Genomic DNA, 15,250 nt, shown 5'->3' with positions numbered 1-15,250 from the left:
TGTGTGCACTTAACCCTTTCCTGGAGGTTCATTTCTGCTAAGAACTGTCCCATTTATACTACTTTTCTTTGAACATGGAAAAAGGTACATGGACCTGCAATCTTTTTTTCTATTTGGGAAAAAGCTGAGGGGAGGATGAATTTGACTGGAAAAATAGCTGATGGGGAAAAAAATTAAGCATCCTGTCTGTTGCTCCAGTCAAATATCCCTGCAACTACATTAAAGATTAAAAAAACTCCAAACCTTTGGAGACATGTATCCCATGTCGCATCTAGTTTGGCCATTACTTAAAAGTTTATTATTAATGTTTTTATCCATGCTTTCCACTGGAGATACCCAAAAGAGCTAACAACAGAAATACAATCCAACATGACAGTATGTACATTATTATTATATTTTAATCCAAATTTTCTGCTCCAGTTTGCTCAGGATAGCATACCCCCCTACCCCATCCATTTTATTTTCACAACTACCCTATGCGGTAGATTTGGCCAAGAGGCGATGACTGTTCCAAGACCATCCAGTGAGCTTTATGGCTTAATAAGGATATGAATCTAGGTCTCCCCAGTCCTAGTCCAACGCTCTAACCACTATCCCACACCGGATGTACTTCCTTGGATCTGCACTATTCAATTATCATTTCTCCCCTAGAGCTACCCAGCTCAAGTTAGATTTATATTAGACAAACATGATTAAGAACATGTTAACAGTTGTGGCTGCAGTCCACCCCACAAATACATACAAGCCTCACTGATTTAGCTGAACATTCGTTCATGTGGCCATGAGCTTGATTACAGCCACCACACACAACAGGAACACTATAAAGTAATACTTACTGAAGCTATGCATTATTTCTGAAAATATTTTAAAATTATCGGGACAACTTATCCACACCCATATATTTAATTATCTGATTTAGGAATAGAGGCACAAACATATTATTCTGGCACATTAATAACAGAATGAAGCCCTTGAGAACAATGGGTTATATCCACCTAAGAAAGAGTAGGCCCACTGAAATCAATGGACCTACATTAATAAACTTTGCTAATTTCAAGCGGTCTCCTCCACGTTGGACACAATCCAGTGCTTCTGCTATGAAGCAATGCCACTGAAGTCATGCCTACTAGGGGCTCAGAACCCTAACATTTTGATCTAGATTTACGTGAGCAGAAAGCAATTGTGCAATGAGTCTTTCCCACCCAAAGGTGCTACTAGGGCTGAACAATGAGGTGCCACTGCAGGAACAGTAACCACAACATCTTTCTTTTGAAAACTGTTTACAGAATAGCTCTACAGTTCTACCCGCCATCTTCCTTTCCCAGAGCGCTGTGCCTCAGGGCCCCCAGGCAGAAAGAAAGGGAAAATGTTCTGACACCACTGCCAGTACCACCAGTAAAAGAGGGGGGGAAGAGACCAACAAGGAAGGGAATGGAGGGGAGCCTTTTCTTTTTTCAAAACTTTCTACAGAGGTTGTCAGGCATGCTGGAGCCAGTAAAAAAGTATCTTTTATATTGGGGGTGGGGTGAGGGGAGTGGAGAGAAAAGAAAAAGGGACCAATTTATTCCCTTCCTACTACCTGGTAATGGGGGTAAAGTGGCATGGCTTGGCATGGTGGTGTAGGGAGCCAATGACATGACAAGAGCTAGTCTTTCAAATGTCAAGTTGAATAAAGTCCTATGGACACAAAATAAATAATACTAAGTTTCCTCTACTCACCTTATTTCAAGCTTATATTCCATTCTGCTTTGTTTCACTACTGGATTAAGACCTCCACTTTCGCCAGTATCCAATATATTCTCCAAAGCATTTCTCAGAGCACACAGCTTAAAAATAAAACAAGAAAAATGTTTAATTAATAGAATGTAATTGTGCTGCTGTACTGCACATAAAATCTGATTACATCAGTTTGCTCAGAAAAACAACTACAAACCAGGACAGCACCACTGCCAGGCAAAGAAGAAAAGAATCACCCCAGCTGCTGGAAACACAGTTTATTGAAGGCCCATGGCATTTCAGAAGATTCCTTCTTCAAGGGCACATTTTTAGAAACTATTCTCACATCCAAGGCATAGTTCAGTACAACAGGAGACCTATTACACATTCTCAACATCTTAATTTCTCTTTCTCCTTTTTTTTTTGCTGAAGTCAGCTACCAAATTATTCATTTAATAGCAATTTCATAAGCCACCTTTCAAAAAAAAATGCCTTCAATACAGGAAGCAATCCTTAAAATTAAACTGAAAATACCTGAAGTGGAAAATGTGGTATTACCACTGACAGCAATATCTGTACCAAAACACACATTCAAAACAGTCCTTGAAAAGTTAAAATTCTGCAAGGATTCGAAACATTCAACTTAACATTCAACTGAAAAGTTTGTTTCTCATTTTGATCTATTAGCACAGAGACAGGGAAACATTTTTAAATCAAGGGCTGCATTTCTATCTGGACAACCTTCTGGGGATCACATGACAGTGATGAGCAGGGCAAGGGGCACGAGTGGGCAGAGCAGTGCAACTGTGAAAAAGGTAAATTCTGTTCACTAATAGGCAAACAACCTCGCAGCTTAAGAATGTACCTATAGCCAACAGATATTTCCATCAAACTTTAAAAAGCAGGGAAATTGGGCGGCTATAGTGAATGCACCAGGGAAGCAGGAGACCTGAACTCCTCTCTGAGATATTGGACTGCCCTACAAATTTGTCCATATGCAAACACTGTTTGGGTTGGTCTTTCACAGTCCAATCCACTTCCTGTGTAGCTTGGAAGAATTGGTAACGTGCCTCTGAGCATATGCTGAGTGGTGACAACACCTGCCATCTCCAAAGATGGAGAATTACATTTTTGTATGTTTGGTGTTCTTCTTACTTTGCTTCTTTTCTGTATTACTACTGTTTCTACAGAGAATCTAACCTAGACAATTGTATTTCTCTCATTATTCATCCTAGAAATCTGTGTCAAATTTATTTTTATTAATTTCAAAGCCTTTTTATTGGTCAATGTCATATGATGGTGAAAACAGCCTTTTGTGTTGCAAACTGGAGGTTATGCTCTATTTCTATCTTGGGTGCATTAACAGTTGAATCTGAAACTGCAGTTTGATGTAAAATCAGACAGATTACAATATGTTGCTACTTAAGCAATGACTCTAGCTATTGGAAAAAACAAATTTGGCCTGCCCAAGATGCATATTTCAGCCTGATATGCTTAAACTACTCCATTTAAGGAAAGGTGGGCATGGTCAATTAAAAACAAAGAACACACCTAGAAATTTGCTAGAATATATTTCACCTCCCACTGTTTAATCTTGTGCAAACTGAGACATGCCTCATGTCCGTTGGAAACTATTCTGCAGAACAGTAAGTGCCATTAATCCACAATTGTTTTTGGAGCTTTTTTTAGTGTTGCAAAGTGTTGCTGTACTTCACATATTCACAGAAACAGAAGCAAAAGAAAATGATTTACTATAGGAAACTTCACTAAAATTGCAAAGTAAATCAAACATATTCAAAGTGACCATCTGAACTATATCAACTATTTTAATATCGTTGCTTCCTCCCTGCTAAAACAAGATCAGCACACCACATGTCTTGTTTCTGTTATTTGGGCTGATTGCAGGTGTTGCCACCACACACCATATGCACAGAGACACATCACCAAATTCTTCCAAGTTACACAGGAAATGGATTGGACTGTGAAAGACCAACCCAAATTGTGTTTGCATTTTGACAAATTTGTGGGGCAGTCCAATATCTCAGAGAGGAGGTCAGGTCTCCTGCTCCCTTGGTGCATTCACTATAGCTGCCCAATTTCCCTGCTTTTTAAAGTTTGATAGAAATATCTATGGGCTATAGGTACATCTTAAACCGCAAGGATTTTTGCCCATTACTTAATTTCTCTGCTTTTTAATCCAGGAGGTAAGAAATGGGATCCTGTGCAAGTTTGCTGAGAATGGACTAATCATTTGCATGCTTACTGAGTTCAGTGGGATTTACTCCTGTGCAATCATGCTTAGGATAGGTGATACTGACCTGGGGGAGGGGCAGGGAGGGAAGGAGGAGGGCAGGAAGAGAAGGGGGAGGAAGGGAGGAGAAGAGAAGGGGCAAGAGGGAAGAGATAGAAGGGAGGAGGAGGGGAGGGCAGGTTTGATCATTTGCATGCTTTTTGAATTCAGTGGGATTTACACCTGTGCAGTCATGCTTAGGAAAAGTGAAATTGACCTGGGGGAGGGGCAGGGAGGGCAGGGAGGGCAGGAAGGGGGAGGGGAGGGGGAGGGCAGGAAGGGGAGGAGTGGGCACTGAGCAGAGGGGAAGCCCCTTTCTTTTCCAAAAAGAAAGCATTTTGAACAGTATCATTCTTTTTCAGGGTTTCCCCCACCTTTTTATTCTACAGCAGGCACATGTAGCCTCACACCCACATTTAAACCAAAGCTGCTCATATCCACACCAGACCTTTATTTCACTTTAGACACTCATGGCTTTTCCCAAAGAATCCTGGGAAGTGTAGTTAGTGAAGGGTGCTGAGAATTGCTAGGAGACACCCTGTTCACCTCACAGAGCTTCAATCAGAGCAGCTGACTGTTAAACCACTCTGGCCACTGGAGCTCTGTCAGGGGAATAAGAGTCTCCTCTCAGCACCCTTCACAAACTACACTTCCCAGGATTCCCAGTCCAAAAGGGGTGTGGTTTTTCCTCTCTCTTTTTACCCTTTGAACTCTTGATTCTCTCTGATTGTTTTGTGTATCGCCATGAAAATTTAGAGGGTTGTTAAGCAAGTGTTTCTGAGTTCAGGACTATAGGTTTTGTAAAGTTTTGTTTTGAAATGAGCTTATGGGAAGAATGGCATGAGGGAGTATTTTCAATTTAACATTGTGGAATGCGAAAAATCCATGCTGACTACAATATACAGCTACTCTCATGGCTGTATAATACCAGGGACCATTAGGAAAGATATTGAAAATAAAACTGCCAATATCATAATGCCATTATAAAAATCTATGGTGCTGCTGCATTGAGGACACCGCTTACAGTTCTGGTCACCTCACCTCAAAAAGGATATTGTAGAACTAGAAAAGGTTCGGAACAGGGCAACCAAAATAATCAAGACGATGGAGCAACTCCTCTATGAGGAAAGGTTGCAGAATTTGGGCCTTTTTAGCTTAGGGAAAAGGCAAGTAAGAGGTGGCATGGTAGAAGTATATAAAATTATGCATGGCATGTAGGAAGTGGATAGAGAAAAGTTTTTCAGCCTCTCTCATAACTCTAGAACTCTTGGACATCCGATGAAGCTGAATGCGGAAAAATTCTAGACAGACAAAAGAGAGAATGTCTTCACACAGCGCATAGTTAACTATAACTATGGAATTCGCTCCCACAAAAGGCAGTGCTAGCCACCAACAAGGACAGCTTTAAAAGAGGATTAGATAAATTCATGGAAGAAAAGGCTATCAATGGCTACTAGCAGCAAACAGTATGCTTCTGAATACCAGTTGCTAGAAACCACAGGAAGACGCTTTTGCACTCAGGTCCTGCTTGTGGGCTTTCCCATAGGCATCTGGTTGGCCACTGTGAGCAGAGGATTCTGGACTAGGTGGGCCATTGGCCTAATCCAGCAGGCTCCTCTTATGTTAAAGCAATGAAATTTTACCTTTGTACTGGAAGATAATTTCTGCACACACACACCCCACACTCTATCTTCCATCTAGGCAAGAAAGAGGCATTATCAAAGTTCAAGGACACCTTCCAATCAGGCAAAGCATTCAAGGAAGGGATGAAGTAGGACCAGTGGGGTGTGTGGACTGGGGAGGGGGGAATGAGTGAAGAGGTGGGTGGGCTGGGAGAGTCCTAAGAGCCAGAAAGAGAGGCCTAGAAGGTTGCACTTCTGGCATTCTTGAGTGTCTTTGGGTAAACAGAGCAACTGAGAAATATGGCATTGTAACATATGTTGCCTTACAAAGTGCTTGCAGCAAAATCAGCAACAGAAGCCACAACCCCTGGGAGGCTGGGAAAGAGGACTTACCCTCATTGCCCCTCCCTACACCTCCCCTTTACCGCTGCCAGGACCTCCTTGGAGGAGAAATGGAGGAAGCCAACTGAAAACCATCTACCCCAACCCCCAAGATGCTATATTGTTTTATGAACTGGCTGCTGTACCCTGCAAGACTAGCACAATGTGGGTTGTGTGTGCAATTTATTATTTACTGTCACTTTTAATCTTGACTGTGTATTTAATTGATTTATGATTTCATCATAAAACTGAATTTGACTTACTTGTTCTGTTTGAAGTTGACAGCTATTTTTGTTATGATATTTCAATGGTGTACTTTGATACGTAATGTTTACTGTGAGCTGCTTTGGGAAAGGTCCACTGTTGAAAGGTGGCACATAAAACGCTCCAATTTTTACCAGTGTGTACAGACAAGAGAGCTGAAGCTAAGAGACAGTAGCTTGACTAAGGTTATGAGTTAAGGTTATGACAGATAAGGCAAGTTTAGAATGAAGGTCACTAGTTAAGAACTCAACCTCTTAACCAATATTCAGCTGGAATGTTCGTGAACATTCTCAAACCTCACAGCAGCTGAATCTACATCTAGGCGGAGCTCACAGATAAGTGACATGCTAGCAATAGCTTATTTTTGTGATATAATGTCTATAAAAGTGGATTTTTAGACATTCAATATATCCTTACCAAGTATGTTGTGACACAGAGCTAGCATTTGCAATGCTTCACCAGGATTTCTATTTTATTGCAAAGCTTCTAAAACAGTGAAATTACCTTATCCGTAAGAAGTTTGGTAAGATTTCTCTGTTTCCTTGATAAATACTGACCATACAACTGAGCCAGCTTAGCTGCTAAGACGTGCTCACGGCTAAAGCAGGGATGATGAGTGAATATTAATCCAGAAATATCAATATCCAGCTGAAACTGCCCCTGAGGATCCCCAGATCCAGCAATGTACTGATTAGCAAGCCTCATTTTTATAGCCTGAAAAGAAGATTAAACACGCAAACAGAGGTATGATTAAATAAAAAGTTTTCAGAGGAATACATTATTGCTGGAATGTACATAGCCATCAAAACATCAATGCAAATCTACCACCCCTTTTGAATGTGACCTTTCTAGTTTGCTAAACCATGGATTACCAAACCAGGAAAGAGTGTTGAATCTCACTCTTCCCCTCCCCTCACACACTGGCTTCAGTACCGCAACACTGTTTAAACCAGAGTTCTCCACCGTGTCCAAAACAAGGACCTCTGGTTTAATGTCAGTTTACTAACCAGGAGCGTACTTTAGGTTTCTGGTTAGCAAACCAACATTAAACCAGAGTTCCCATATTGCAGGTAATGGGAAAGAATAGTTTAAATTGGCAAGGACGGGAGCACCAAAGTCAGCATGCAAAGGAAGGAGTTGAGGGAGAAGTGCTTGGGGCCCTTCAGAGGGCATTTTAAAGATTGTTTATGTATGAATCTAGGGTTCATGCATGTCTACCCTCACCCCCATATAAAACTTAACACGAAACTTCGGTTGTATACATTGCCACAAAATCCCAGAAATAATAGGACTGACTGCAGGGAGAGGGTATGCAGATATCTTTGCGTACACTCCAGGTATTTCACAGGAGGTGAATCCTGCATAGAAATCTTAGACTTGCTCCTTTGCTTACACTCTTGAGACCAGTATGAACTGGCTCCAAGCCATACATACCTCAGTGTGTTGCTATGTAGCCTATAAGCAAACAAGTTGCAACCGGATCAGTTCCACAAGCTTGAATGTGAAACTGCCCCAATTGCACAGAAGAGGGGGGTCGGGGTCTATTTTAATAGCCGCCATATGTAGCTGGTCTTTTTAAGTCTGAAAAACTGTAAAGACTCTTCTTTATATGGTAACCCACACTATACACAAAGATGCAACAAGAGGTACTAACAAGCTCACCTTTGTATAAAATGTCACTAGTTCTGGTTCTTTGCCTTCCTCCACTGGGAATATTGGAGGTCTAGTCACAGACTGCTTAACTGGATTAGGCAAAGCCAAAATCTGGCCATCATCTCCAAACCACTTTTTCCCCTGTGACAATAGAAGAGAATCAAAATACTTGTACTTTACTCAAAATTATCTTGCACAATTAAACCAGAAGATGAAAGCCCAGTGAAGTACATCACATAATTTCCTGCCATCACCCCTGCATTCTGGAAGGCCATTCCCTCTGCCCTATGCCTCATCCATCTGCTGGCTCAGACATCTTGTAAAGACATATTTTGTGGCCCAGCCTTCCCCTGACCCATAGGCTGGACCCTGTTGTTATTAATTTTTGTTTTATCTCTGTTTTTATATAAATGTTTTAATTCTATGTTTGTATTGTCTGGTTGTACACTGATCCTGCCAGATGTGTGTATTCAGTATCCACATGTCCATCACCAAAGTTAAGTATTTTTAAAGCAATGAGATATAAAACATAGGACACAATTCATTCTATGTAGGCAGAACCACCCACAAGCAAAGAGATTGGCTTGGGGCTCCATAGAGCCATGTTTGCCATGCACACAACATACCAGGCCATTATAGGCACCACTATTCTATCCCTATCCAACCCTTCCTTATTACTGGAGGGGAGGGTCTACTGAACTCTACGCCAAGGCCTTCCTCCGTGTGCAAATGTTACTGATTTATTTTTATTTATTTATTTGACTGAACTTTTATACCGCCCATAGCAAGCTCTCTGGGCGGTGTACATAAAAAATAAAACACTTACAAACAATTTAAAAGCAGCTAAAAAACCAGCTAATCATCCAATTATAAAAGGTGTGTCGTATGACTGTCTGTTAAAACATTAGATACAAACACAAACTATTAACAGATATAAAAAATATTAAATATTAAAATATTAAAAATATTAAAATGCCTGGACAAAGAGGAAGGTTTTCACCTGGCGCCGAAAGGATAGTAATGTAGGCGCCAGGCGAACCTCATCAGGAAGGGTGTTCCATAATTCGGGGGCCACCACCGAGAAGGCCCTCTTTCTTGTAGTCGCCTTCCAGGCGTCTCTCTGAGTAGGCACCCGGAGGAGGGCCTTCGATGTTGAGCGCAGTGTATGGGTAGGTTCGTATCAGGAGAGACGTTTCATCAGGTATTGCGGGCCCGTGCCATGTAAGGCTTTATAGGTTAAAACCAGCACCTTGAATCGGGCCCGGAAACATATAGGCAGCCAGTGCAAGCGGGCCAGGATCGGTGTTATATGTTCTGACCTCTTGGTCCCAGTTATTAATCTGGCCACTGCATTCTGCACGAGCTGCAATTTCTGAACCGTCTTCAAGGGCAGCCCCACGTATAGTGCATTGCAGTAGTCCAATTTCCAGGTTACCAGAGCATGAACAACTGAAGCAAAATGTTCCCTGTCCAGATATGGGCGTAGCTGGGCCACCAGTCTAAGCTGGTAAAAAGCACTCCGTGCCACTGAGGCCACCTGCGCCTCAAGTGACAAGGATGGGTCCAAAAGGACTCCCAAGCTGCGCACCTGCTCCTTCAGGGGGAGTGTAACCTCATCCAGAACAGGTCTAACATCCATCGTCTGGTCAGGGGATCCATTCACTAACAGCATCTCAGTCTTTTCTGGATTGAGCTTCAATTTGTTCGCTCTCATCCAGTCCATTATCGCGGCCAAGCATCGGTTTAGCACCGTGACAGCCTCACCTGAAGAAGATGAAAAGGAGAAGTAGAGCTGCGTATCATCAGCGTATTGATGAGAACGCACTCCAAAACTCCTGATGACGGCACCCAGCGGCTTCATACAGATGTTAAAGAGCATTGGGGACAAAACTGATCCCTGCGGAACTCCATATTGGTGCGCCCAGGGCATCGAGTAGTGCTCCCCAAGCACTACTTTCTGGAGACGACCTGTCAGATAGGAGCGGAACCACTGCCAAGCAGTACCTCCAACTCCCAAATCCGCAAGCCTCCCCAGAAGGATACCATGGTCGATGGTATCAAAAGCCGCTGACAGATCAAGGAGAATCAACAGGGTTACACTCCCTCTGTCTTTCTCCCGACAGAGGTCATCATACAGGGCGACCAAGGCCGTCTCCGTGCCAAAACCGGGCCTGAAACCCGATTGAAATGGATCTGATGGATTGATCAACTCTGCTCATGTAAAGACAGAACATGTGCATTGTTTTATTTTACAAAAATCAATCAGGCTGCATGATGGAAAATAGCTAAATGCTTAAAATGTGGCCAAACCAATTTGGTCAGTTCTATGAAAATGGAAAAGTAGTGTCGTTTGAAGATCTTTGGCATGAATACTTCTTTTTTTCTTTTTCTTTTTTGCTGTCTTGCTGATACACTAAAATACCACGTAAGCTTTCTGTCGGAAAAGGATACACTTCACTAGGTGTTAATAAAATAGGGCAAAATTTTCCACTGTCAGAGGTGAAACTAACCAAAGACATGATCCAACCAAAGTTACAGCATTTTAAAGAGTAAAACTTCATGTTGCGTCTCCAACATGTGTCTCTACAGACTGCCCGTTGCATCTCCTTTTCCACCCAAGCTAAGGGTTCTTAACCCTTCTCTTGCGTCCTACTTTCCCTTTCCAGGCCTTCCTCCAGCCCAGGTTGAAGATCTGTGTTTGCAATGGAAACCTTAATCTGGAACCTCTGCTGGAGAAAATATGGAGGTAAGCGGTGGCAAGGGCATTCAGGAAGAGGAGAGGCTGAAGTGTACTCCCCCCACACACACTGCTTCTCCTCTGGCAATGGTGCCTTCTTAGCCCCTGCTTTGCAAAGCAGAAGCTGTGGCCACCCTATGAACAGACACAATAGAGGCAGTACACGTAGTTCTACCTTGCCCCTTCAAAATCTCTTCTTTCCCCACTTCTGCATTGCAAGACTGACTTTTCAAACCACGGGGGGGGGGGAATCTATATTTAAAATATAGGTTCTCTTTGCTTTCCAAGGCATAGGGTCCAGCAGGAGCCAATGGATTTCAGAGTGTGTGTGTATATATATTTGGAGGAGGGCCCCAAAAACTGGCTGACCACTGCTGGAAAAAGGAGGCCTGACTAAACGGAAGATTTTTCTCACCCAGCAGTATGTTTCTCCTATGGAAACTAGATGTTTTCATTCTGAGCATGAGGGGAGGGGCTTGCCTGGCATCAATAAAATAAGTTGCAGATTGAAATGGAAATGAACGGCCTTCAAGTCAATCCCGAATTATGGCTATCTTATGAATAGGGTTTTCATGGTAAGCGGTATTCAGAGGGGGCTTACCATTGCCTTCCTCTGAGGCTAGTCCTCCCCAGCTGGCTAGGGCCTGCTTAGCTTGCCACAGCTGCACAAGCCAGCCCCTTCCTTGTCCGCAACTGCCAGCTGGGGGGCAACTGGGCCCCTTGGGACTATGCAGCTTGCCCACAGCTGCACTGGTGGCAGGGCACGTAACCCCGAGCCACTCACTGTGGGGGTGATCTTTAGCTGGCCCTTGACACCCAGGAGACACGAGTGGGGATTTGAACTCACAGACTCTGGACTCCTAGCCAGGCTCTCCTCCCCACTGTGCTATACCAGCTGTTCTGGTCAGTTCTATATCAGAGTTCAAAAATCTCAATGGAAACAACCTGTGGCTTGTCATTTGCTTTGTGAATTAATTAACAGACACCCCTGTCAGAAACATTCATGTTGTTTAAATAATTTACCAAAAGAATATTGGACTCATAAGAATATTTAGATCGCTCCAAAACCTTCTGCAACACCAAAAAGATGAAAGTTTTGTTAAGAAGGAAATAAATGACAATTCAGCAATGCCAAACTTTGATGTCAATGAGGCTCAAGTGCATCAGCTTCCAAAGCACTTATGCTGGTTCACGGAGGACAGAGCCCTTTCGATATTACAGAAGGAGCATGATCAGTGCCACAGAAAATCATAAGGATATGCCTTTGCCTGTATTGTGTAAAGGAAGTCTGAAGTAGCTCCCTTTTATGATACTTCAGTGAGAATGTTTGAAAACTGCTGGATAGATGCTCCAAGAACGTTCCTGCTTTTGTAGCACCTGGATGGGGAAAAAAAGACATTTTACCTGTTCCTGCTTAAGAATCCTATTCTCTACAATGCTCTGGTTCGACAGCGACACAACAGGACGCACTCCTGTATACAGACCTTCATCCTCAAGGTACCTTGGCTGCATATTTTCACGTACCTTCAGAGAGGCAGGCACTAAAAGCAAGAGTAATATAGTATACAAACACACACTTTTAATCACTATTTCATTAGTGTTAACAATATGTGTATTGCTTTCAACATGCACTCTCCTTTGGGATATTTGTTTTGCTCTAACGGAGGTTGTCATTTCTATTTTACAGACAGTAAACTCAGGCAGAGGTAGTAAAAGATCCAAGTAAATGGCTGAGAGCTATACAATTATTATTTATTATTATTTAACAATCTCTAAGCAGTTTATGAGAGCCAGTGTGGAGTAGTGGTTAGAGTGTTAGACTACGACCTGGGAGAGCAGGTTTGAATCCCCACACAGCCCTGAAGCTCACTGGGTGACCTTGGGCCAGTCATTGCCTCTCAGCCTCAGAGGAAGGCAATGGCAAACCCCCTCTGAATACCGCTTACCATGAAGACCCTATTCATAGGGTCACCATAAGTCGAGATCAACTTGAAGGCAGTCCATAATGGATAATAAAGCAGTTTAAAAGAAACATTAAAATGAACAAAAACAGTTAAAAACATTTTAAAAAATATGACAACAACAGTACTGCCTATACTTGCAGAGGCTTTCCAGGGTTTTAGACAGGAGTTTTTCCCAGTCCTATCTCAGGATACCATGCAAAGGATGTTCTTTACCACTGATCTATGGGCCTCCAGCAGGCACTTTTAGTCTTGGTCTTGTACTCTCAGCTCTACTTTATAACCACAAACCTCTCTGAATGTGGACTGTGCCACTTGTTTAAGGAAAGAAACAAGTTAGCGACAATAATTTATTGAAGCCTAGGAGAGTGAAATGGCCTTACTGCTACTACACAGAAAATGGTGCCCCAAACGAACGAAAAGACAGTGCCTGTTGTGCCAGAGCAACTCTGGAAGAGAGGCTGATGCAAGAAAGGCAGCAACTAGGTGCGGCGGGGGGGGGGGGAGGTTGGCCAGAGTCCAGCGGCACATATGGGAGTGGAGGACAAAGGCAGGCAAAACAGAAGACAGACCCTGCACAGACAAGATTTGTTAAACGGTACTGTCATCTACAACTAATCAGACTATTGCAACAGCAAAAATCCTTATACAGTTATATCTTATGATGGTACTTTCATATCATCAGGAAATTGCATACCTGATCATATTCTATTCACTTATATAAGAAGCAGCAGATTTCCATGTTAATTGTGTTTTGGACTGCAGTATTGGGTACATTTCATTTTTGAAAGATAATAGCCAACAGAGATTAATGACAGATATTTTATTCTCAACAGATCAAAGTCTGAAGGTACCTATTAGGAAATGGATACTTTCTTGGCAATGCCTCAGACAAACCATCTACCTGGAGCATCTCAGAATTATTTTACTGTGCACCAAAGTAGATCTTCTCAATTATTTCATATCCCAGTCATTCTGGAAACATGTCCTCTACATATAGCTCCATAAGCTCTATAAACAATTACTTCAAGCTACAACACCCAAAACCTTACAATAAAAATACAACAGGCATACCTCTTAGCATACTTGGAACAAACAATGTTTCTCTCTCCTTCTGCACCCGTGCAGAGTAGCTTTCATATTCTGCAGGTCTAATCATTAGGAAGTCCAGGGCTGTCTGTTCTATAAGGAATGTATCATCATCATCCTCTTTTTCATGAACAAGATGCTCCTCTTCACCCTGAATATTACATGCAGACATTTTAGTCAGAATCCCTGGCCAACAGGTCTGCATACACAAATGCTGTTTTAGCCATTGATTAGATGCTAAAGCAAATCATTCCCGCTTGTAACTTGAATTGAATTTAAACACATTTCAGGCTTGTAAATAGGAAGCTGCCTTATACAGGGTCAGATCACTGATCCCACTTGGTCCGTGTTGCCCGGACGTTCTGGCAGTGGATCTCCAGATTTCAGACAGAAGTTTCAGACAAATTGGTGGACATTATGTCAGACATATATTATGCTCAATATGCAAAGACAAGGCAGGTAGGCACATTGAAAGGATTTTGCTGCCCACCAGCTGCTGACTGCACACTTCCAAGTTTTATATACCTTACAATACAAATAATTAACACTAAAACCTTGCCTAAAGAGGTAGGGACATGTAATAACACTGGTACCATTTCACTCTCTCCTTGTTCTTTCCGACGGCTTGGTGCAGATTCTCCATCTTTCCCCACCTTGTCATCTAGACTCAACACACTCTTTTCATTGTTTTGAGTTTCATCCACTGCATTCTCTGGTTCAGAATCAAAATTGAAAGTGAAGAAATTATACGCTTCTTCAGAAGAAGGATAGCCAGTCTGAACCTAATGGGAAAAGGTAATTTTATGAAAGACCAGTTTCATAGTACAATATTTTAATACAAATAAAATAGCTTAAAAAATCCCTTAGAATTTAATTTTTGAAAACTCTTATGCTCCAAATCAAAATATTTGGACACATATAAATACAGTAGGGCCCCACTAATATGGCAGGTTAGGGACCAGGCCCCCACTGTAAAGCAGAAATCGCCGTAAAGCGGAACCCATTGACTATAATGGGCCGCGTCGCGCAAAAATGATGCGAAAATGTCGCAAAACGCCGTAAAAGCACAAAATCGGCTTTAAAACAGGGAATTTCCCCAAATTGAAAGCTGCCACATGAGCGGAACGCCGCAAAATGGAACGCCGGTAAGCGGGGCCCTACTGTAGATATATTCTCCCCAGCCCCCTCCTGCTGCTGTTCTGAGGAGGGGACTTTCTTGTAGCCAATGCCTTCCTAGGAGTATTATTTATTTATTGAATTTATTAGTTGCTTTTCTTCACAAAAGTGAACCCAAAGAGATTTACAATCAATAAAAGTAGAAACCTGCACACAGCTGATGGCACATAAAGGACTGGCTAGACTGGCCCATACATATTTAAAATGCAATTATTTAACACATATCATATACCCCACTTAGAGATTTTTTAAATATTAAGTGGTATATAATTGCTTTTTCCTAAATTAATAAATAAATAAATTAATAAATTAATAAAATTTGCTTTTGATGTTTCAAAAGCCTGTCACTATCATGTTGCTT

The 15,250-nt window shown here is 42.1% G+C and overlaps 1 protein-coding gene across 2 annotated transcripts in view; it reads right to left on the bottom strand.

Moving 5' to 3' along the window:
* CC2D2A (coiled-coil and C2 domain containing 2A) overlaps positions 1-15,250 on the bottom strand; it is an 81,704-nt gene that overhangs the window by 50,458 nt on the left and 15,996 nt on the right. For both annotated transcript variants that reach the window (XM_061584502.1, XM_061584503.1), the window contains 6 exons: positions 14,307-14,495; positions 13,699-13,864; positions 12,068-12,204; positions 7,936-8,067; positions 6,778-6,987; positions 1,720-1,826 (listed from right to left, as the gene is read on the bottom strand). In XM_061584502.1, coding sequence (XP_061440486.1) covers positions 1,720-1,826; positions 6,778-6,987; positions 7,936-8,067; positions 12,068-12,204; positions 13,699-13,864; positions 14,307-14,495 — 941 coding nt within the window. The remainder of the gene's footprint in view (positions 1-1,719; positions 1,827-6,777; positions 6,988-7,935; positions 8,068-12,067; positions 12,205-13,698; positions 13,865-14,306; positions 14,496-15,250) is intronic.

Source organism: Rhineura floridana, chromosome 9 (genome assembly GCF_030035675.1).
Source record: "Rhineura floridana isolate rRhiFlo1 chromosome 9, rRhiFlo1.hap2, whole genome shotgun sequence".
Taxonomy (NCBI): Eukaryota; Metazoa; Chordata; class Lepidosauria; order Squamata; family Rhineuridae; genus Rhineura; species Rhineura floridana.
This window is presented reverse-complemented; position numbering and strand designations above follow the sequence as displayed.